Raw genomic sequence first — 23,881 nt, 5'->3', positions numbered from 1 at the left:
GCCCCTCGTCTGTGTGGGGGTGCAGGACGCGAGGCAAGCCCCAGCTTGCAGGCAAACGGACCCCACTCTCCACGAGAGCGCTTGCTGTATGCTGAAGCAAATTGGGGTGAAGTCCTGCTTCCCCCCCTTAATAATCCCCTTATCTGCACCGAAGGCCTCAAGTCAGCTGGAGAAGAATGTAATTTTCCAGTTCCCTTCTCATTTTTATGACGCCAAAACCCCAATCCAACAGCTTCTTTATAGATCAAGCTTATCCACAAGCCAATGGAAAGGCTCGAGTTTTCACGTAAATCCCATTTTCTTTGGTTCCTCCATCTACGAAGCCCCAGAAGTCTTCAGATGCCGACGTCTGCTTCCCCCTACACACTCTGGCACAAAGCACGGGGCATCCAGAATTTACTGGAGGAGGCTCCAGAGGTCCAGAGGCAGCCCAGGGGATACAGGCTCAGCGTGCAGAGCTCGTAGGGTGGGTCTGAAGTGCAGCAGGCATCTGGGAGGTAGAGCTGGGCCGGTGATTGGGGGACCCAGGACCCTGCCAGGCACAGGGTCTTCCTGCTTGGAAGTCACCCTCAGCCGGCAAGTTGAAAACGAGAGAGTTCACGCTTCTGGTTTCTACATGTCCCCCCCGCATGACTCCTGCCAAGTCAACAACCCTTGTGAACCTCCAGTTCTGCCAGCAAGCTTGGGGATTTCTCTGCCTCAGTCATTCCACATGTGAAGGTGCTTCCCCCGTGGTAAAGGCCACTGCCAGTCCTCAGCAAGTTTTTTCCAACGGAGACACTTCAGTGGCAGAGTCAACTATTAGGTGGTGGGGCAAGGGGTGTCACGTCAACAGCCCCTGCCCTTCAGCACAGAGGCGAGAAGCCTTGGAGTCGCCCCACTCACGCTCCCACCATTAGGACCGCCTCTGTGTTCCCAGGAAAATTTTTTAAAATTCGTCAATTACCGTCCTGCGATTCAGAATAATCTACCCTCTGCGAGACGAGGAAGATGCTCAGGTTCTTTGCCAAGAAGGGAGTGGGGATTGCAAAGCAAGACAGCAGACGGCAGGGAACGTGGTGCATCAGAGAACAAGATTTGGGGGGCTTTTACATGTGCCCGCCTACGGGCAAAGCGGTGGCCGTGCCGACCGCGGTGTTTCTTCTCGAGTCCCTGGAGCTGGTGCAGAGGACTTTGGAAATGTGACCTTATTCTGCTGTGAGCGAGTATTACGAAACACCGACAGACGGCTCAGGTAGGCTCGTGTTGGAACCCTGCTCCGGGAGGGGAACGGAGAAGCCCGGGGTCCGAAGGGCCCATTCTGAACACCCGTGGGCCCCCGTGTCTACTCTGGCCGTGCCCTCCCACCCCGGCCGACCTCAGGCTCCAGCCTCCGCAAATGATTTTGTGGCTTACAGTGACGTTTTAGCCAGAAGGGAGGAATTTTTCCGTTAGTCAAAGATGAGGCAGGTTTACAGACAAAGAAAGAGGGCGACCAGGTTGGAAGGTTGGAAGTGGGCTCCCCTATGCTCCCCCCACCTCCTCTGTCTGGCCAGTGCCTGGGGTTCCCACAACGGACCCCCGTCCCTTCACACGGCCCTCTTCCCAGATTTCACAGAGGAACTGGCCAGCGGACAAGAGTCCAGCCGTGTCAGAGATCAGAACAGCTTTCTTTGGGGGCTTGAACAAGCTTTACAAACAAGCAGGAGGAAGCCTTACCTTCTTTATCCCGCACGGGTGAGGTCTCAAACCAGACGGCGCACACACACATACGCGTGCACACACGCACACAGGGTATCTAAAATACCGTGCTCTGGGTGAGACAGAGACAAAAATACAATGTGTGTTCTCTTGAATACGAACACTAAAAATCGCTGAATCCAGGCATTCCCGCCCTGCTATTCCCCAGAGATGCCCCGGGGAGGACAGTGAGATTTTAGTCCTCAGGGGAGGGGAGGGGAGGGGACGGACAGGCTCCCCAAGTCCACGGTGGGGCTCAGAAGCCTGGGCCCTGCCCTGTGCTGCACGCGGAGCGGCACCTGCACCCCGGTCCCACCCTCCTAGGTCCCCCGGGGAAGCCGACCGTGAGCTCTGGGGCTGCTGAGACCCTGACGCCCGCTGGGTCCCGCCTCCAGTGCAGGTGTGGGCGGGGCCCTTTCCTGGGCCAGCTCCCACAGGGTCAGTGTGGCTGTCAAACGGCCACCAGCTCCTCTTTGTTTGAACTCAGCGGTTCTCAGAGTGAGGTCCCTGGGCCAGCAGAGGCAGCATCACCCACACCTAAGGGACGTGCCGATTCTCGCCTGCCCCCCCGATGCTGAATCCCACCCTCTGGATGGCACCGGCCACCTGCGTTTCGCAGGCTTCGCAGACACTCTGGCACTCACTCGGGTGTGGGGCCCCTGCTCCTCTGACTGCCTCTCGTCCCTTCAGCTTCTGGAGAAGCCAAGGAACAAACAGAACAACACAGAGGCTGGTGCCCCTGCATCCGCTCTGAGGGGGGCCGTGTGGGAGGCGTGAATAACAGAAGAGCTAGAGAAACCCCAGCTGGGCGTATTCTTGGTTAAAAAAAAATACAGTAAGAATAAAGTTTTTTAATAGCAAAAAAAAAAAGAAGAAGAAGAAGAAGAAAGAAAACAGCAAGAGGAAATGAAGAGGCCCCGAAACGCCAGTGTTCTCCCTGCAGCCAATACACCCCATTACCCGCGCCGTTACACCCCTGCCTGGGTCTGATAGCAGAACCCAGGCTCCTGCCCGCCACAGCACCCTCCCTCTTGCTGCGCAGCTTTAAAAAAGCCAGCGTCCCCTAACGGAAGCTCAGAAAGTCAAAATAAAGTAGAAAGAACAGCACACGCTTCGGTCATTTTGCTTAGAAGAAAATGCGCTAAGGATGGGGCGCCCGGGTGACTCAGTCGGCTGTGCGACCGACTCCGGCTCAGGTCACGATCGCGCGGTCCGTGAGTTCGAGCCCCGCGTGGGGCTCTGTGCTGACAGCTCAGAGCTCGGAGCCCGGAGCCTGCCTCGGATTCTGTGTCTCCCTCTCTCTCTGCCCCTTCCCCGCTCATGCTCTGCCTCAATCTGTCTCTCAAAAATGAATAAACGTTAAAACAAAAAAAATTTTTTTAAAGAAAACGCACTAAGGAGTCTACTGTAGCACTGGCCCCTCGGGTCTTAGAAACGCATCTCGCCACGGGGCATTCCTAATACCACGGGATTTCTTAAGAAAACACTGCACGGCTACCGTGGATTCTCAAACCCCCAACAGAAGAAACACGGGCCCGACACGTCCCCCCCTTCTTGGGTGACGGCGGGCTCCCCGACGTGTCAAGAACGAGGCACGTCCACTTCGCACTGCTATGCATGAAAGCTGGTGGCCCGGCGTCCTGAGCCTCTCTAGAAGGCGGGCAGAGCTGTCGCAGTGTGTGTGCGGACACCGGATGGCCGGAGAGGCCCTCCCTGGTCCTCCCAGGCCCCTCTTCTCCTCTGGCGAGTCTGCCCTGAGCGGACAAGGTGACAGAGCGTCTGGATTCACCCCTCCCTGCCCAGGTCCGCCCCGGGTCAGGCGGGGCAGCGAGTGCAGTGTGTGCCCATCACAGTGCCACACCGTCCCCGGGGACGGGCAGGGGGCGGTCTGGGCCCGGTCAGGACCCCCGGCTGCAGCCTCCACCACTCAGCTGTGCTCCGAGATCCTCAGACTTACTCCCTGAGGACACTGCCTCGTTCTCCCCGAAAACAGGGCTGCAGGGCACAAGCGTGAAGGAAGTGAACATTTTCGTGTAGGGAGCTGACTCAACAGGGCCATGGGCGAGTGTGGGCGCTGGACCTGCTTCACACGATCAAGGGCAAAGAGGAGGAGAGTGGGGTCAGCCGGGCTGGCCGTGATCGGGCGTCTGAGTGGCCCCTGCAGGAACTCTGAACCTGTGGCTTACACTTCTCCAGCCACAGTCTCCTCATGGGTGACGTGAACAGGCTGCCGGACACGGTGTTGGGGACAGAGCAAGACAGGTCACCCTACCTCTCTCCTATTCCACCCACGGGTGGAGCCTCCAAGGTGGACGCCCAGGGCTCGAGCCTCCAAGACTACAGCCTGTGACCCCGGCTGTCTCACGAGGGCCCCTCCCCTCCGTGGGGCCAAGGTGAGGGTCATGTGAGCTCACAGGTGGTGATGCGTCATTTACCGTCACCGTGAACCAACTCCACTGCTCTTATTTGTAAAGCCTAAGATTTTGCCCCCAACTCACTCTCAGAATGATAACCGAAGGGCTTTGATCCACCCTCGATTCAAGGCTATTATGACTATTTTATTATGTCGCATACAGAACCATTCACGGGGATTGTAGCTACCGTCTATTCCGCACTACGTGTTGGGCACGGCGCTTCATATATATGAGGTTACTGGATCCAGTCAGAGGGATATGATGACGGTGAGGATAATGATGGCCTTTCACAGAGAGGCGAGGGGACTCGCCCAGTTGCCCAGGCGGTAGGTGGCAGAACCAGGCTTCGAACGAACGCAGACTCCCTTATTCTGGAGCCCACATTCCCAAGCCAAACCCTCCGCCACAAAGCATACGTTGCCAGGAGGTGCTGGACCCGCAGTCCTTTTATTAAAAGAGAGAAGGAGAAAGAGGTTCTGACTAAGCCCCCTGTATATAGTTCAGTTCGCCTTACCCTCCTCCGCCTCGTTGCACGTTAACTTATGACTCGAAAGAAAGAATATGCGTTTTTTTTTTTAATTTTTTTTTAACGTTTATTTATTTTTGAACTTTTTTTTTTTTTTTTCAACGTTTATTTATTTTTGGGACAGAGAGAGACAGAGCATGAACGGGGGAGGGGCAGAGAGAGAGGGAGACACAGAATCGGAAACAGGCTCCAGGCTCTGAGCCATCAGCCCAGAGCCCGACGCGGGGCTCAAACTCCCGGACCGCGAGATCGTGACCTGGCTGAAATCGGACGCTTAACCGACTGCGCCACCCAGGCGCCCCTAACGTTTATTTATTTTTGAGACAGAGAGAGACAGAGCATGAATGGGGAAGGGTCAGAGAGAGAGGGAGACACAGAATTCGAAACAGGCTCCAGGCTCTGAGCTGTCAGCACAGAGCCCGACGCGGGGCTCGAACTCACGGACCGCGAGATCGTGACCTGAGCCGAAGTAGGACGCTTAACCGACTGAGCCACCCAGGCGCCCCGGAATATGCGTTTTTTACAAAACTACAACCTGGCAGGACTTCACACTTTGTATCTGCAAATCCAAGAAGATTCACACGCCGGCGATCTGCCACCACGCCGAGACCGCGGCCCATCACCGCGCGTGCCCGAGAGGCGGCCGACCCCGCCACGTTCCAGCACTGGGCACGACGTCCTTCATTTCCAGCCATGAAACTCTAGCCAACAAGAGGAACACGCACAGCGCCCTGTAACATCTCACACCCGCCTAAGATAACCCAATGAACCTCACTCCTGAGCCAACTGCTGAAGGGTAATGTTGCTGGGCGCCTTGTTCCTGCGGTGGAAATTTCCATCCAGTCACTCCAAGTGTAGACACTTCCGTGTCAGTAGACTCATCAGCCGGCAAGCTGAACGTGCCTGCGGGACCTCCCAGAAATAATGGAACCTCTGTCTAGTTCATCCACGGACGTGCACAAGCCTTAAATACGGTATTTATTCACATCCCTGACGTGGTGGGGGTCAGTCCTGACAGCCACCAGGAGCAGGAAGCCACTTTAGAGAAGTACAGAAATTCCCCCAGAGCACAACTCTGGGATGCTTGTCAACGGTCTTCCTCGGACAGGGCAGAGAGCCCAGGGCATCGGGACACGAGGTCGAAGGTCCCAGGTGAGGGAGGGCACTCTGTGCAGCTCGGGCAGAGGACCTCACTGCTCCGAGCCACAAGAGAAGGGGGTAAGGAGACCTTCCCCTGCGGATGCTGGGAAGACAAACACACTCGTATCGTCGTTCTTATTCACGAGTAAAATCCCCAGGGAAGCCAAGACCACAAAAACCAGGACTTCAGCAAAGTCTGACCTACCGTACCGACACGCACTGTGCCCCGCTGTGTGTGGGTGGACCTCCGCCCCTCCCTGCTCGCACCCACTGAGGGTGGGACCCTCCTCACCCCATTCTGCAGATGCGGGAACTGAGACCCAGAGCCACATGGCTCGGGGGGGGGGGGCGGGGGGGGGGTGGAGCCAGGATCCAAGAGCAGGGTGTCTGCCCCAGACGCCAGACTTAGCCACCGCCCATCTCCCACCCGCCTGCCTGCCCATCCAGGTTGCTGGAGGTGAGGCCCGGGGCTGCAATGACCCAAGGAGACAGCAGGCAGCCTCCTCCTGAGTGATCAGTCAGAGGGGGCTCATGGGCTCCATACAGCATGGGAAGATCAAAGCGTCCCATGTCCCCGACACCTCTTCCAGGCTGAGGCCGCGCTTGTCTGCTGTGACCTAGGCTTCTGTGACTCCATTCATTGGACTGGCGCTGCGGGCCGGGCTGAGTCAGGCCCTGGGCTGGACTGCAGCCGTAAGGGGTCACTGACATGGTTCCTGTTCGGAAGCGGAGAAAAAGAAGACACAAAATCGTGTGCTGAGCGCCACGACCACGGGGCACAAGGGTATGGAGGCACAAGCCACAGAGGGGAGGACGGCAGGAGGAACACCTCCCCGGCCGGGGTTCCTGGCCGAGGGCACGGCGCGGGAGAAGAACACACACATACTGCCAGCAGACGTCTTTCTCACCAGGCAGTTCTGCCGGCCCACCCTGCCTGCAGAGCAGCTTCAGGGAAGACAGGCTGGAGGCGCGCAGGAAGGGGCCGAGGAGAGCCCTTGAGAGACACGGCCAGTTCCAAAGTCAAGAGGTACAGAACGCTCCTACGAAGACAGAAAGGGACGAGATGACCGTGATCCCTCTCCTCCCTGAGCCTCATCAAAACGAGAGGCAGGAAATGTCTGAGCTTTGGCTCAGAGCACGTGACACATTCATGAACGACCAAAAGGAAGGAGGACGAGGCGCACGTGGTTAGAAGGCTCACCCCCATTTAAGACGTAACCACTTTCTGGACAAGCTGATATGCAGGCCTCAGAAACAGGAAACCCGCAAGCTTCCTTTCCTATGACGGGGGCCTCTGAAAACCGCCGTAAGGGCTCCCCACTCGTCAACTAGAATTTTGGACGTAGTATATCCTTATGCTGCCAACATGCATTGTTATTGTTTATAACGATGGAGCGTCGCAGTTGTCTTAAACGTGCACTTCCTTCTTTTTGCAAAGGTTTGGGACCCTCCTCACCAGCAAAACCTCAAGAAAACGGAAGAGGGAATTTCTGGCAATGAAATTTGCCCCCCGCCGTCTCCGACTTCCTAGATGCTACCTTCAGCTCAGCGAGTCTCAGAGGACTAAGAAGGTCTCTACGCAGGTTTACAAAAATGTCAAGGCTACAATCACAGAACCCGATAAGCAGCCCAGTAAAACCCAAGAGTACGAGAAAAATCATTAGACATCGGGTCAGGAAACCGAAAGGTTGAGGAGAGCATAGGAATGACAGTGTTTAAAGGTTTCCTGACACACGGAAATTAAGCCCAAAGGAACCAGACCAGCGTGTGTCTGGACAGGGAGGGCCCCGGTCCCCAGGAACGGTGACACAGGGCACCCAATCCCATCACGGCATTCCCAGGCCCTCGCGGTGTTGGAACGGAGCCCAACCGCAGAAACTATGTTTATCGCCTCGTTTGTGGGTTCGCAAAAAACGTGCACTAGGTGCTCCAGAAAACACGCTGGTCAAGTTCAAGCCATTATTTCTCCTGGCCTCGGGGACACGCCCAGGGTGGAAGTGACTCAGCAGACAGGGGAGCAGCAGCCTGGCTCTCTGGATGCCAGCCGCCTTACTGGATCCCCCGCTTCAGATTCCTAAGGGGAATTCCAGGATTCCAAAACCCGCCCGGGGTCATGTGTGAAGGCTGACCTGACCGCCCGGTAGGGGGCCACAGCGGGGGCTGGGTGCTTTCCTCCCAACCCGCTCGGCCCCACCCCCAGAGGCCGGCCTCACAGCACCTCACCCACAGGTGAGCCTAAAACAAAACAAAACAAAACAAAACAAAACAAGAACCTTTCAGGAGGACTGAGAAGTCGGTCGCCTCAAAGGGAACGTGCGCCACCCGACCTAATGGCGCCACCTTCCACTTCAAACAGAAGTCTGGAAAAGTCGTGGAGCCTGCCCAGGATGAAAGCTACAAGGACACAGACACTGCACAGGACACCTGCCGTGTTCCTGCGGCTGGCCGTTGTAAACGTCTGTGCGCTGTTCCCACTCCGGTGAAGCGCCCAGTTATGCTTAAACGGACATCAAAATAGTAAGCAGGGAGTAAAGAGTCTCTCCGTGCATCAGGTCCGTTTTAGGGACGTCTCCGGAGGAAAATTAGGCTCCCCGACACGAGAGAGAGAGAGAGAGAGAGAGAGAGAGAGAGAGAGAGAGAGAGAGAGATCTGGGCGCCGGGGTCTGTCGGGGCGGGTGCGGGCGGAACACGGGGTCTGCCGGGCCGGGGTCCGAGGATCAGAGGTCGCCGGGCCGGGGAGGGGGGACACCCGGCCGCCCCAGGGCCCCAGCATCCCGCCCGCGCTCAGCGCGCCTCCGCTCCCGCTTGGCAACAGCGCCCCGCGCGCAGCCAATCGCGCCGCGCCGCCGAGGTTACCAGCGAGCGTTGACCGAGAGTAACCCCGGCGCGGGCGGCGGCGGCGGCGGCGGCGGCGGACGGCGGCCACTGCGCACGCGCGGGGGCGCGCACCTGCCCCGCCCGCACCTGCGCGCGCTGGGGAGCCGGCCCCGTTCTTCTCTCGCAGCCATTCAGAATTTAGGGTCCCTGAGAACACGAAAGTCTTCCAGGCAGCCTCCGCCAGACCCGCGGCTAGATCTGCACGTGGGAGCAGGTGCATCGGGCCGCCTGGCGGGGACAGCGCACACGTCACCCCCACCCCCCACCCCACCCTGGGCAGCAGGCCCGCAGAGTCAGCGCGGCCCCCGCACCGGGAAAGAGATGGGGTTTTACTCCGTATTGAAAGCCTGCTGGAGAGCCTCCGCTAGGCCGATGGCCAGAACCTCATTTTTCCCCCGAGAACGTGCAGGTGAAAATTGGCCAAAATGAATTCGTTCTTTGGGAACAGGCCAGTCTCGCGGCCCTCGGAAGGGCCGTCCGGGAGGACGGCGGGTGGCCCGATACCCCCATCCTGGAGGGTGAGGGCAGGCAGGTGGACAGCGATCCTACACAGGACAGAGGGAAGTGCCCCTCCTGAGCCAGGAAGGAAATCTGGGAACCCCCTCCCCAGGGAAGTGGGGAGGCCTTTTGTGGCACCTCAGCTGCCCCCAGGGCCTGGGGTTGTGTAAGTCACAGGCAAAGATAATGCGGTTCATTTTACGTGGGCCTAGGAAATGACAAAAGGAGGAGAGTTCTCCGTGGAGCTTGCTGAGAGACTGTAGTTAAGACTTGAGGTTTAAGCCTGAATCTAAGATAGAAACCTCCACTGCTCCTGGGTAGGATGTCCAGACAGATAGGCCCCCACGACTCTTCCCCAAGTGCCTAAGGATGCAGTGTGCTAAAAATAAAAAGCCAACCGCTTTTGCTTAGTGGACAGTTATTTTGTAATAAAAAATAAACCCTTCCAGAAAAAAAGCGGGAGGGCAGACATAACAATGAGAAAGCCCATAAAACTCCTACTAAAAAGATTCGGTTTCAAGATAGGCCATGGAGATATATGAAGGTGAGGGACTTTTTGGACGAGCACACTGCTTGCCTTATGACAGTAAAAGAAACAGAAAGGGGGCCTCACATGCTCCTCTTCTGTTAAGCTCCACTCGTCACTTTGCAAACCAAGAGAGCAAGAATATTGTGGGCAGAGGCTCCTGCTCACTGCCCTGCCCCCCCCCCGCTCCAGGGATGTCACTGGGATGCCCACACCCAAAGCAAGACTCTGGGGCTACGTGCTTCTGTCTCTTCCTCTTCAGGTCGTCCTTGGCCTTGATGCACTTGGTTGCTGTTTGGTACTTGGTTAGGTTTTTCTGTTCCTCATTGGGGAGCTCGTTTCAAGACCAAGGTTATACGTGTTCTGCAGAGTTCCAAAAAGCAGAACTTGGATCAACAGATGAACTCGAATGCAGATTTCGGCTCAACAGACAGAGGCCTTTTCTAAGAATTAGATTGTGCCAGCAAGGACCTGGCTGCCCGGGGAGGTGCCAGTGCCTGGTTGCTGGAAGTTTCCAGAGAAAGGCTGGCCGCCCGTTGGCGGGGATGCTGCAAGGAAGGTTCCTCCACCGGTAAGAGGTCGGCCTGAGGGAGCTCGGAGGTCCCCCTGGGCCTCCAAGATTGGGACTCTAAATACAGGCCTGAGCTGGAATTAATAAGAGTCTTGAAGTGACTCTGGTATGTCTTAATCTTGACATCGGATGCCATTTACCCCCACAGAGCACTAGGTGCCGACAGAACAGCCCAAGAGTGAGGAACGAAGCTGATGGCTGGGGTCAGACTGGCTCCCAGCAGGCACGTCGGCCTCCACCCTGACTCCGAAAACCCCTCTTGGTGCCTTTTCCCATGAGCAAGACACTCAGTATTAGATATAGTTCACTTGAAGGTAAGTTTTCCTACAAAGGTTTTGGAAGCTGGGCAGCACGGGGCTGACAGAGAATGCACGACCTTTCTACAAACCCCTGGATGGAACAGGTCAGATGTAATCTGACCACGTGGTTACCTTTGTCCCTTAAATGAGCAGATCTGTTGATTCCAGAACTGAACTCAAAAAGAGAAGGTGTATGGTTACTAAACATTTTTTTTTTCTGCCAGTTCAGAAACAACAGAAACGGTTTCAGGTTCAGCAAAATATCACCTTGGGTTATAGCTTTGCCCTGGAAGATTAGGTTCTGGTTCCTAACAGAGGACTTTAGTTCAAGAATGTGATGTTCTCAAGATACAAACATATTTGGGGTTTGGGCAGCAGGTGAAAACAAGTGTGGCCGGAACGTCCTCAGAAGGTGGAACAGTGACACCAACGCTCCACCAAGCAGAGCACAGCCCTGCAAAGTCTCATCGAGGAGACCAGATGATTCAAGAATGAAGCAGACTCTATGGGAAAGTGACAAAAGGGTAGCATGCCCGGGTAAAGAGCCTGCAGATGGGAAGGTGACAGGGTGGCCAGGCATCGAGGCGGAGGAGAAAAGGAAGCCTTAAGGCCCATGATGGCCGGGCCACCTGAGTCGTGTCTGCAGAGGCCACTGAGCTGGACGGTGCCACCTTCTCCATCCCGGCACCTGATTCCAGGCCCCGGCTTCCACGCAGGGTGCTCGAGGGCACAGGATGTGCCGGCTGGAGAAAGGGGAGCACCCTGACCCCTGGGTGTTAAAAGTTCTTGTAAACTAGCAGGCCTTTCCGGTTTTGAACACAGTCACCGTATCTATCGTGATTCTGTGTGAGAGCCGGCCCCATTCTCAACACGTCTTTCAAAGCCTCTTTCAAAGCCTAGAGAACAGAAGATCAAAACTATTCCAGAAGACCTCACCGCTACGGGGCCTGAGTGGGTGGCCTGCCTGCCTGCCCCGGGGAGCCACCCAGTACTGAGGACCTAAGAACTGGCCCCGGGAGGGGAAGGGAGGAGCTCTCCAGTGTCTGGACTCACCACGGCAACTACGTAGGGCCACTGGGCTTCCTTTGTGAACACCCCAGCCTCAAGGAAAGAGCCCTTGTGAGCAAGGTGTAGGTTCACCACAGTGCCCTACAGACTACCTACAGCCTCAGACAGAGAGACAAAGGCAGAGTATTAAAGACAATTTTCTTTTGTACCCCAAAGAAAATCACCTTAGTGCGATGGTTCCCAAGAAGCTCGAAAGCCATTCATTCATGCTGGGGAGTACAAACCCCCTTGAACGTGAGCTGCTCACCCCTGGGAAGACCCATGGCTGCTGTGGGATCCCCACGGCGCTCCTCCCCACCCCTGCTCCCGTGGGCCGCATCAAGCCGGCCAGCGCGTGGTTGGAATCCAATCTTCCCTTAACGGAATTCCTGAAAGGGGTTTATTAGTGGCACATTCCACTCATACTCGCCGGCCTGTCGTTGCAGGCCCCGCGAAATAGCTTTGGAAAGTAAGAGAAAACAAACTTTCATTTGAGAAACGCATGTTTAAAGCTTAGAAGCAAACCAGGACCGATAATCTGAGGTGGGCCCGCCCAGAATGTTGAACTCCATCCCGGTATCCCGGGCAAGGAGGGAGGGTTCCAGAGGAGGCAATTCTCTGCCCTTCCGTCTGAGACTCACCACGCTGAGACAATTGCCAGGCTCTCTAAAGCCCCAGATACGATTACTTTCATTCTCCGCCTGAACTTCATCACAAGGTAATCATGGGAGGTGTATTTAATTTCTAAGAATCATGTCACTTGTTTGGGTGACAGCATGCCATGCACATCAGCCTCCCCTGGTGACGGGACAGGTCAGCTGGAGCCTCTCCAAAGGCCCAGGAGGTCTTTTATGGGTCCTCACGGATGGCAAAGGGGACGGACAACGCAGCAGGCCAACTAAAAGGGAAACACGTCGGCGTTAACGGTCAAGGCGATGCGTAACGGTTTCATAAAGTGGGGTGAGGCACATCCCTGCCAGAGCGGCCCTGTGGTGTGCCACCTCAGGGCCAGGAGCTTGCCAGGTTCCTTGTCGTATCGTGGCCTCAGATTGTACAGACCCGCTTTCAAGGGCTGTCTTCTGTGCTCCTGTGACCTGGGCCCTGTCTCTGAGCCTCAGGGATCCCACGGGGAGAAAGGGCAGAATTGGCCGCACAGCCAAGGGGCCTCACAAACGACATGAATTCTACAAATGGAGATGGCACTGGTCCCCCAGGCGAGCAGCACCCCTCTGGTACCCTGAGTATCCATTCCTTACGATCGGTCACATCCCAGTAAGTGCTCCCCAAGCCAGGAGGTGCTATTTCGGTGTAAAACGTCCTCGTCACCACCTGTGGCAGTACAATGTGCACCTAAGAATTTCTTGATGTGGATTCTGTTCTTAATCAGGGCTCCTAAATATTCCCAACGCCGCGCCTCCTTTACAGGAACCAGAGCTGCTTTCAAAGTAAGTCACGCTGACGGTGAATGAGAACCACCGGACCGGATTGTTCCGGCGCATCCCCGACCCGATGGCTTGTGTGACGGGGCCGACGTCCACACCGTTCCAGATCATTTGTCCCATCGACTTGTGCTACGGGAGCCAACTCCTTGGGGAAGAGTAATTACTGTATCAGAAGCCGGTGCGATTATCCTTGGGGTGAGCTGTGTTCTCCTGAGAACACTTCCTTTCACAATTGTGTTCTCTACTAGGAATCTATTACATGATCTAGTTTTCCCTCCAAAGACATCATTAATCATATGGTGAAAACGTTACTACAATTGAAAACGCGAGATGTTTTGTTAAATGCCGTATTCAGGGGTTGGCAATCGTCACACTCAAGGATCTTAAGGAACCAGTGCCTGACATCTTACAAATAGTGCTACTGATTCACCGGACACCTTCCTGCTAAGGATTACGAAGCTCTCTTTCTTGGAAACGATCACGTAGGAGTGTATAATATTATTCTCATCGCGACACCAAGCTTTGCTACAGCTTCTGTGTCGAGCTGTGTCCCGGCGCCTGGTTCTGGGAGAAACCGTGGAATCTACAGAGCGGTCCAGTGTCTCTGTGATGGAAAGAAATCTGGAGCAGGAGTCGGACCGCGGGTCCCTCCTCGGCTGTGACCTGGTGCAGTCACTGGGCCCTGCGGGAACTCAACGTCCGGAGACGCCAGGGCATCCAGGCCCTGTGTGATCGCTATAGGGAGTGCAACACGTAAAGCCGAATTTAAAAAAACCGAAAACTGACAATGGTGACAGAAGCAAGGAAAAGAGCCCCTGCCCCGAAGGTCGGCCGCACAGCCAAGGGGCCTCACAAACGACGTGAATTCTACAAGAGTGTCGCCAAATATAGAATGGCCGCGATGAGAAAAGGGGGGTGCTGGGTGGCTGGCTTTGACTTCTCAGCTTAGCCTAATCATTGCTGGGGGCTGAGGCAATCAGCAGCAATCAGAGGAACAAAATCGGGAAAGGCAGGGTCCCACGTTGAGGGCGAAGGAGACGGACCCCGAGAAGGAGCGGGCTCCCCGAAGAGGACGCGGCGAACCAGGCAGGAAAAGAACGAGCAGACGCACACGTACCAGCTTAAGGACACCCCCCCTCCCCGCTGCCAACGTCGGGGGACAGCCCCGATGCCTGCCTCCAGATTCAATGCCTACTTTTACTCTTCATCCTGGGTGGGGGCTCTTAGCTGGGGTGCTACGGTCCCCAAGTTCTGACCCCACTAGAACTTGGACCCCACTCAAGAGCCAGCTGGCGATGAGGCAGTGAGCTCGAGCCACGTGGGCGGCTAACTTCCCTCATTCGGGAAGCTCTAGGTTTCCCTGGCCGCGGCTTGCAGCCGAACGGGGCAGCCAAGCCGCCAATCAGCCAGAAGTGAGGCCCTGTGGGCACCAAGCCTCCAGGAGGAACGCTGCTTCCCTGTGGCTGCGGGGACCCTGGCACCCCCGAGGCCCTGCAGCCCGGCTACAGAGTTAGAAACCACCCCGGCTGACTAGCTCAGGTGCACGGACAAGCCCCCTGACCACTCAGCTTCCTTTCTATTCTGTGAGAAGTATTTCCCCCGCTGAATTTACGGGGAGCGGAAAGCCATCGAAATTCCGAATCGCAGGGCACCGAGAACAAAGGAAACCATGGGGCACCGAGTGGGGGAAGGGCAGGGGGAGCAAAGCGGAAACAGGTGCCGCTGAGGGGAGCAGGGAAGGAAGCCAGGCAGCGAGATCAGGCCCCGCCGGTTCAGAAACCAGCAACTGGGACACGCCAGACCGATCGGGCCCATCTACCCCTCCGGCCCTCGCCATCTCTGACTCACCGGCAGGTCCCGTGGGGCTCACTTCCTACTCCTCCCCTCCCGAGCCCACACAGGTTACTGTAGGGCAAGTGTCTGTCTGGAGGCCGCCTGGGTGGAGTTTCCAAGGAGGCCACCGGGAATGGACGGCGGTGGCCCCTCCCTCACTCGTTAAGATGCCCGTCACCTTTGGCTAGCTTTGACAATTATGGGGACCGGTCCTAACACTGAGAGAATACAGGGTTAACAAGCCCCTTACCTAAATAGGAAACGATACTTGCAAGTGCAGAGCACTTCCTGGGTTCTGCCAGGGTTCTGCAAGTGTTTCCATGTCTGCACCGCAAGCCCACCTTCTGTTTACAGGGTACCCGTCCACGCACCGGGACGTCCGGCCACACCTAACGGGCGTACAGAATCCCATCTCTGCCTCTCACGGGTTTGCCGCAATGTGTCTGTATAGACAAATCAAGCCAACAGAACAAGGCGAGTTTTTCCCTAAGGTCTTTTGTTCACCGTGAGAGTTGGGAGAAGGCTGTAACCCTGTACTAACATTCCAGTCGGCTCACACGAATGGACTCACCCGGGAGCCTTCACAGAATTTCTTTCTCTATGACCCTGGCTGGCAAACTCGGATAACGGACGTATCAGCAATGTACATTCGGCCATCGATAAGGCTCAGGGTCCGTTCCTAGTTGTACAAACAGACAGAAGTCATCCAGCAACCAACGCGGCTCGCCGGTCCCAGCGGCCAGTCCGCCGAGGGTCCAACACCGTGGTCACAAGGAAGCCCAGAGTGCCCAGGCCAACAATCTCAGCAACTCGGCCTCAAGGGAGGAGGAGAACAAAACAGAGGTGATGGCGGGAAAAGACAGGAAAACGAAAACTAAAAAAGTCCTGGTGAGTCTTCCTCAAAAAGGAAGAAGGGTTGACTCTGGATTTGAGCGGAGAATCCTAACGTACGATATTCCAGCGGTACCTGAGTCACCGTCATTGTTCCACACACCGTTCCGAGTGACTCAGTAGATGTTCCCTGGTGAGGTCTGACGTGCCCTCTCCCAACCAGCCCCCCACCCGCCAGAAAGAGGGGTGCAGGACGGGGGCACGGACATGCGGAGTAAGTTCCGTGGGAAGAAATAGGTCAGGCTGGAAAAGGAAACGCCAGCCCAGGGAGGCATTAACTCTACACACTTTGAAAATCTAGAGCTAGCACAGGGACATCCAGGTTGCTAAGGAAGCTGGAAATACCGTGGGTCGTCAATTCTCGTTAACGTGCGACAAGCCGCGGCAAATACCTGAGCCTCCCGTCCTTTCTCTCCCTTCTATTTTTATTTCTGTGGCTCATTTGATAACAGTTTATTCATAGCCCACCGGCACCACTCTTAATGTAGATGACTGGTTTCCCGGGGGGGCCACTCTAGGTCACGGCTACTTCGTAGCCCCTCAAACTTGGGACGGAGCGCCTGCCTTCCTCTCTGCTCTGAAACGTTGTGAAACGGTCCCCTCTCGGGGGGCTAATGGGAACAGCAGCCTGTGATGAGGAACCAGCACACGTGGACATGAAAGCCTTTGTAATCACATCAGGCTGTAAGAGCCACCCTAAGTCCGGAGGTCTCTAATCCGAGCTGTTTGTAGTAGAGGTCAGAAAAAGCTGGGCATGAAGAAATCGGCCGTGGCAGTGACTCGGGGGGGAAGACTCCCCGCCTCCTGGCTTCCAGACCCAGATGGCCCCAGACACCTGTCGCCTCCTCCACAGGCTCCTCCCGGCCCGAGGCCCACAACAGCCCTCCCTACCTTTCTTCCTCCACCAGGGTCCTTCGGGGACGGAGTAGGAGAGGTCCTTGAACTCGATGTTCACGGCCGCCCTGCGGGGCAGGGACGAAAAGCGCTGAGCCTCCGTGAGGTTGTTGTCCACCTTCTTCAGATGTCCGTTCAGCAGGTCCGTCTCGGTGGCCTCCATGGTGCCCAAGACCACCTCGTCCACCGAGACGCACACGGACTTGGGCTCCGTCATCGCTGCAGAGTAGCTGCTGGCGTTCTAGAAAACCGGGGAAGAAGCACCAAGAGACGTCACGATCTCCATAGAGGGAAGAGCGTAGGGGACTGGCCCTGAGGCTCGGGGTCACTGAGTATTCATGGCAACGCTTCTGAAACTACGTCAAGGTGCTTACCTGGAGGGATCTGTCGTCTCCAGCCATGACTACCTCTTCCGTTTAGAAAAAAAAAAAAAAAAAAAAAAAACGCTAAGAGAGAACACGAAACTAACCTGCCAAAGTCTTACTTTGGAGTCAAAATCTCCCAAAACTGTAACAGAAATGAATTGTTTGTCTCAAAGAATCAAACACGGGCCACCATAAAAAAAAATGATGTTTACATTAAGTACACCGGTTAAAAAACCAATAAAAACGCTTGGGGTTCCTAAGAAATGTGTAATTGAAAGCATTTTATTTAAAATGAGCTCTTTTAGTGCCTTCCTGTGTAGGCTCATAAACATTTCTCAAGAGCAGTGGCTTTACATCAAGTGCTGGGGTTTGTGGGAGTCAGCATTTGTGTCTTCCTTGTAAATTTTGCAAATCACTTCCAACTCTCCCTCTCACTGCATCTTCCTAGTAGCACTGGGAAGTTGGAAAGGTCGATTTCTTTTTTTTCTCTGTCTCTATTATACAGACAAGGCAATGGAGACACAGCCACTCTGAGGAGCTTGCCCTGAGCCCTAGGATCAGGGCAGGGGCACGATGGCTCCTAGGGTCGAATCACCAAAACAACAGGGGTTCCTTGCACTGCAACGCCAGGGGACCTGATCTTTTGTAGCTACCTTGGCTTTTAAAGCTTCCACGGGGAGCCAATTGCACTGGTACAGATGTGCCAAGATTCAAAAGTGTTTGTGCGAAGGAAGGAATATCCTCGTCTAATGGCTTGGCAACCCCGAACAGATAAATATGCTGCAACCACCCCCCAAAACGCAGAAGAACCCTGGGGTGGACAGATATTATGCTCTGCCTTTCCTGGCCGTCTCTCGACCCCAAGGAGAACGTTCCACAGTGCCAAAAGGGTGGGCCTTTGGCAACTCTCCTCCGTACCGTTGAAGACAGTCGGCCTGATTGGGAGAGCCCATCGAGAACCATCCTTGATAATTCAGGCCACAGGACTGTGGACACACTGCCACGTCGTCCTTTGTTCTAAAGCAGAACGGCACCACACTGTTCTGTTTCCGTTAGGTTTGCTAGGTGTTCCTCTAGAGGTGATAGCTTCTTGATCATTATTGTTTCCAATCAAAACCCCAAAACAAAACCAGAAAGTGGATCGTCGATAAACATGCCTACAAACCCTAGCAATTCTAGCGGCCAGACCAGCTCTGCCCCCACCTACAGGGCCCGCTTTAGGGTACGTGACTGCATCATTGAAGAGCTGGCATAATTTCCATCACGGGATTTAAAGGCTCAGAAGTCTTGGAAGGCTTGAAGGTTTTGAATATCTGAAGTACACGTGGGGCGAGGGGAGAGGTGCGCACGAGATTTCTGGTTCCTGTGACGTCTGCAAGTGTTGTTTTGCCATTTGAGTGAAAGACACACGCGCACACCCCCCTCCCAGGCATCTCCTACCTCTGAAGAGCTTAACTCGCTGAGATCAAAACTTAGCTCACTGACTGTAACATTCTGTGGATAAAAATTAAAGTGCAAAGTAAAACTGAGAAAATTAAGCTTGGTTGGCTGCTGGCACCCAGCATGTGAAATGCTTCAAATGCAAACATAAGCCGGTTCATACGTTCCCGACGCAGAGTCCGGGAAGGCTTGACAACGGACTCCTGAGAGCCTTGGCGTGGGGCTGTGGCCGTCCCGCTCCCGAGAGGAAGCTAGCTGCCGGACCACCTCCGGGCCTGGGTTTGCCCAGTGCCTTCTGTGCCGGGGCCTCCTGAAGGGATGACGGGAGCCCACCCTTGCTCAGCTGACTCTTGGCTTCGGCCCCTGGGAAAGCACGTGCGAGGCCACTCCGGCACCTACCGCGGGCACCACACGCTATCCCCTTGCCCATCCATCCTGCCCTTTGGGGCGCACATGCTCCAGCTTGACGGCCGGCTTTGACTCTGCAAATTCTGGCTTTGGAGGATAGAGGAGAGAGCCGTGGGGATGGCCGTGAGCTCCAGGGCCGGTCCCCAAAGCCCATTCTCCACCCCCCACCTGCCGCCTCAGTGGAAAGGCTAAATGTCTGCTACTAAACCCACACCCTGGGGGTCCCCGCTCACTGGGTTCAGCTGGCAGCAGGGGGCATCCAGCAGCCCCTCTCCAGCGGTGGCCCCCGGGACCAGCACCCCGGCATTCCAGCTGTCGCGGCCCATCCATACCGCCCTCCTCTCCCCGGCACCCACCACAGGCGTCACCCTCGAGGAGGTTCCAGGGATGGGTGGTGTCTTTCGTTTTTTGATAAAACCCACGGGAACGCAGGGGTGACGGCCATCACTCCACTCACCAGCCGGCTGCCGCGGATACCAAACCCATGTTATGATGAGGGTCTGACTTCCCCTCCAGACTCCAAGGCTACCTATTCTCTCTCTCTCTCTCTCTCTCTCTCTCTCTCTCTCTCTCTCTCGCTGGCTCCTTCAGGAATGAGAGCACCAAGCAGAGCTGCGGGGGTCAGCAGTCAGCCAGGCAGACGAGGCCTGTGGCCTCAGCACAGGCTCCCTTCAACGTTGGGCCCCAGGCAAGAATGCGGACAATCACAATGCCAGGAGGCAAGAGCTATAACGAGCCCTGTGCAGAAACCCAGAGGGACCTCCAAAGCAGCAGCAGACCCCGGGGTGTGGTGGGGGGCACTCGGCACCAATTTCTTCTGAGGGAATCAAATCTAAACTGAGATCCTCTGGGTGAGGTGGGGGGAGGGTGCTTGATTTTCCCCACAGCAGGTGCAGAGGCTCAGTGGCAGGAGGGAGTGGAACAAGGTGGGGGGGGGGGAGGATCTGAGAGAAATTCAGAGGCTGGGCCCCCTTCCAGGTGGTGGGGAGGAGGGAGGGAGGGTAAAATGAAACTAGAGACACAGGGTCTGCAAACCCTGTTAAGGGTTTTGTACTTTATCTACAAGTCGTTGGGGGGGGGGCACCAAGGGATTTAAAAGGGGGGTAACAGACCAGAACTGTAATTAAAAACCATCTCCTGCCTCAACGTGCAGATGGGAGGGTGACAGTGGCCTTAACCAGCAAGTGGCCGGGGGGATGGAGACAAGGGGACAAGCCCGGTAAGACAAAGCTGGGTAACTAAACTGATCTGGGAGAGAGGGAGAGAGAGAGAGAGCGCGTCAAGTACTCATTATTTAAGGTATTAAATAATAATGCCTCCCGCCTACTAGGTAAGTGATTACAAACAATGGTGACTATTGATTCAGCAATTACAAGTGCCTGTAAACTCCAGACTGCCAGGAGTAGGCCTCTTCCTGTCTCCACCCGAAGGGGGTATTACCATCTCCCACTCGCCTGGAGTTGGGATCTAAGGCACAGAGACCGCCTTCTGCCCCCGACACCCCACAGTGCATGAGTGGCCAAGTCAGGCTCCAGCCCCCTGTGTTTCCTCTCTGTGCCCCGTTCCCCTGGCCAGTGTCCTTAACCGGGCTCGAAGGTTGCTCAGCTGTCTCGAGGCAAGTTGTAGGTGACCCGGGGTCATCCCAGCCCCTGCCCGTTGTAGGAAAATCCACAAGGAACTGAGGAAACCATACCATCCCGCCCCCGCCAAAAACCAACCGTTACCCACCTTTCTTCCGCGGGTGTCCAATGACCTCGCCCAATTACTAAAATCATGGAATCTTGTATGATGAGAGGCAGTGGCTGTCACTCGGAAATAGACCAGCTCTCTGGAAACACATCCTCAGATGAGAGCGGCCGGCAATGTAGGTTACAGCTAACTTGTCCTCAGCCTCCTGAGCTCATTAAAAATGAAACAAATACATCTTCCCTGCACATTTGTTCCCTTTCATTGTATGTTTCCCTGTCTTCTCCACACATTGCCTCTGACCTCCCCATCTACACACGGTGTGTGCTACATAATACATGATAAATAATAACATATCCATTCGTGGTGTTGAATGCCGAGGAGACCCCGTTTGGATTGTTAGTGCCTGCCGTTCATGAGAGTATTTTCTTGGGCGCTCATACCAATTGGCAGGCAAGCATACAGAGATGCGTGTTTAGCTGGGGAGGGTCTCTGACAGTCAGCAACCGCCCCCAGTCCACTGTGAGGCTGGTTCACTCTGTTTACCCGGGAACACACAGTGAGAGCTAGAAACTTCTTCCCGCAGCTCACGGGGAAGGGAGGAAAAGGAGAGGAAGGTGCAAGCGCCAGGCATTGGCACGCGCTTCTCTCTCGGTTCTCTCTTCCGTGGGTAGCTGCTGGGCTTGGTCCCCACCTGGAACCGGTGGGCCCTTCACTGGAGGGCAGGTCCCTCCCAGGGACGCTGGCCACATCAGAGGACAACGCCCCGCCAAGAATCCTCAAGGCCATTGCCCTGGGGAGACTGATCCAAATGTCACACCCTTAACCAAGCAAAAGGCAAGTGCCACTTGCGTGGTCACTCAGGCCGCTGACCTCACCATCACCAAAAGCCACTTCATACGGCTCCAAATACCACCATCCCGTTGGGACCTCGTGCCCGCCCCTCCCAGCCCAGCTCAGGGCTGGGTGCTCTGCTCACCCTCTAAACCAGCTTCTCCAGGTTCACCGCCGGCGCACTCAGTCCCAGGTGGGACCCCAGAGCAGGGGGCAACGAAAGAGCTCAGGATCCTGGGGCTCCCTCAAGTGCTCTTTGTTTATGATTTGGGTAGAATTTTTGTAATTAAAAAAAAAATTACACGATTTTGGGGGGGAGGAAAATGCTTTTCAAACCAAACAATGTTTCCTGAAAAAATGAGCCCAGCCGCTAGTGTGTCCATCTGAGTTCAGAACACTGTGGAATTCTGGGTCTGCATCAAACTATAACATAACATTAGAAAATCCTGACATAAAAACATCAATACCTTAAAACGTTTGGATTCATGGTTTTTCCACACGTATAAACCACTTTTGCAGCTTTGAAAGGACTTCAGGAGTTACCCGGCATCTCAAAGATCTGAAACATTCTTTACCTACGACTAACAATAAGGATCGCCTTAATTTTCCATTATCCACATAATCTAGGCAACCCAAAGAGATGGGCAAATGTGAAAGGAAGAATTACCAAGTGTTCCCCAAACATTCAATCACATAAAAGCGAATGTGAGAGGGGCTGCCTTTTTTGTGGTTCCATATCCCCTTCCGGGTGAGAAGCCAAGTAATGAAGGCAGGGCACGCCCAGAGAGGGGACCTGGTCAGTGCGTCCCCCTCCCGCCAGCCTCTGCTCCACCAACCTCCTAAACATGTCTGCGGCCCCATTCTATCGGTTTACACAAAATCATTATATAATGAGCTGGCGCCGCTCGGTATGTGTTCCACAGTAACCTGTTTGGAGCATAGGATGCGGTTGTGAGAGCAGAGAGCATGCGCAGACCGTCAGCTATGTTTTTTTTTTTTTTTCCTCAGGCTCAAGGCAAGAGGTAACTGTCGGTCAGATCCTGCTGAGCCCTGCTGACTTCAAACACAGGATGCTAAAAATGAAATAAGGCGAGGGGTGGGGGTGCGTGCTGTGCACCGTGGGCTTACAGCCTATGGGGAGTAATTAGCAGGATAGTAAATCCACAGACAGAGGATAGAGAGAGGGATGGAGAGGGAGGGCGAGGTGGGTTGGAAAACGGAATACTTTCTATTTGTACTTTAGGTGACCTGAAATCTAGTCTGTAAGTACCTAACTGCAAGGTCGGTGCGCTAGGCATAAAGATGAAAGGCCCTAGGTTGGACGGGTCGATGGCTACTTTGTTGTTTTTTTTTTTTCCTAATGTGAGTTTCTGGAGCTCGTATAAAGGAGCAAAAGCAGACTTTGGGCCACCAATGGGAACAGCACTTGCTGTCACTGGGTCCAGCGCTGAATCTGCCTGCACCCGGTGGTCCCCCTACGGAGCTGGCACCCTCGGGAACGGGAGATCCGCGTCCCTGTCCCCACCCTGGGCTCTCTCCAGGGTGCAGAGAAGGTGGCCTGCAGGTATCCGGCTCGCCCCTGGGCTGCCTCCCCGGAATCCGCCACCCCCTCCCGAGCACGTCCGGGAGAGGCTGTCCCTGCGGAGCGCGGGGGGCAGCGCAGGCTTTGGCTCTCAGGGAGCAGCCTCCTCTTTTGTTCCCCCAGACCGTGCCAGGCACTCCGGAGGGTGGCGCGGGAAGTGCGGGCTCCCCGCGTCCGGGCCGCGCGCGCGCCGGCAGGGAGGGAGGGACCCCCCTCCCCTTCCCTCGGGCCCAGGCTGCCACCCAGCTCAGTGCGCTCAGGAACCCAGGCCCCACGCCCCTAGCCAGAGGGGACCCAGACGAGGCCATCTGTGCACTGGTGGGGCTGCCCGGCCGCCTCCCGCACACTCCTGGCCCCTCCGCCTGCCCCGCGTCCCCTGCCGGTGCGGGGACCATCCCGAGGCGTCAGGTGGCCGGGGCTGGGGGCAATGGGAACCGGGCTTCTCCCCGGGGGCTCAGGGGCGGGTGTCAGGGTGAGGGTGCGGGGCTTTGTGCGTTTCTCGCTCTCCTGGAAAACAGAAGCAAGCCCCGGAGGCGAAGGATGCCCTCACTCACCATGGCGGTGCCGACCGAGAAAGCGGCCATCAGACAGGCCATGCCCCGGGGGCGGCGGGCACGGGCGGCGGCGGCGGCGGCGGCGGCGGCAGCGGCGGCGGGCACGGGCGGCGGGCACGAGGCTGCGCTCGCTCCAGGCTGGGCTGCTGCGCCCCGCGCCGGCTCGGGCTTCTGCTGCCGCTGGGGCTCCGGCCCCGCCCGCCGCGCCGGCCCCGCCCACGCCCCGCCCACGCCCCGCGATTGGCCGGCGCGCGGGGCGGGGCGGGGCCGGCAGGTGCGCGTGCTCTTGTTTTGCTCCTGCGGAGGGCGGCGGGCCCGCCGGCTGAAGTCCCCCG

General features: G+C 56.0%; 1 protein-coding gene and 1 long non-coding RNA gene across 5 annotated transcripts in view; both read right to left on the bottom strand.

Moving 5' to 3' along the window:
• Positions 1–23,619, bottom strand: part of ABCG1 (ATP binding cassette subfamily G member 1) — a 67,971-nt gene extending 44,352 nt beyond the window's left edge. For all 4 annotated transcript variants that reach the window (XR_006965587.1, XM_047098588.1, XM_047098589.1 and 1 more), the window contains exons 1-2: positions 23,547–23,619; positions 16,675–16,918 (exon numbers count right to left, since the gene is read on the bottom strand). Coding sequence is in view for 3 of the 4 variants with exons in the window: in XM_047098588.1 (XP_046954544.1) it covers positions 16,675–16,918; positions 23,547–23,588 (286 nt within the window). In the remaining variant the exon portion in view is untranslated. The remainder of the gene's footprint in view (positions 1–16,674; positions 16,919–23,546) is intronic.
• LOC124525946 (uncharacterized) lies at positions 5,192–8,380 on the bottom strand. The gene is made up of 2 exons (XR_006965588.1): positions 6,708–8,380; positions 5,192–6,515 (listed from the first exon to the last, which is right to left on the bottom strand). It is a non-coding gene; the product is annotated as an uncharacterized LOC124525946 (long non-coding RNA).
• Positions 23,620–23,881: the final 262 nt, after the last annotated feature.

Source organism: Lynx rufus, unplaced genomic scaffold (genome assembly GCF_022079265.1).
Source record: "Lynx rufus isolate CCGP_SWC_20201006 ecotype Redwood Valley unplaced genomic scaffold, mLynRuf1.p SCAF_5, whole genome shotgun sequence".
Taxonomy (NCBI): Eukaryota; Metazoa; Chordata; class Mammalia; order Carnivora; family Felidae; genus Lynx; species Lynx rufus.
Note: the sequence above shows the minus strand (reverse complement) of the source record. Positions and strands in the feature narration are given on the sequence as shown.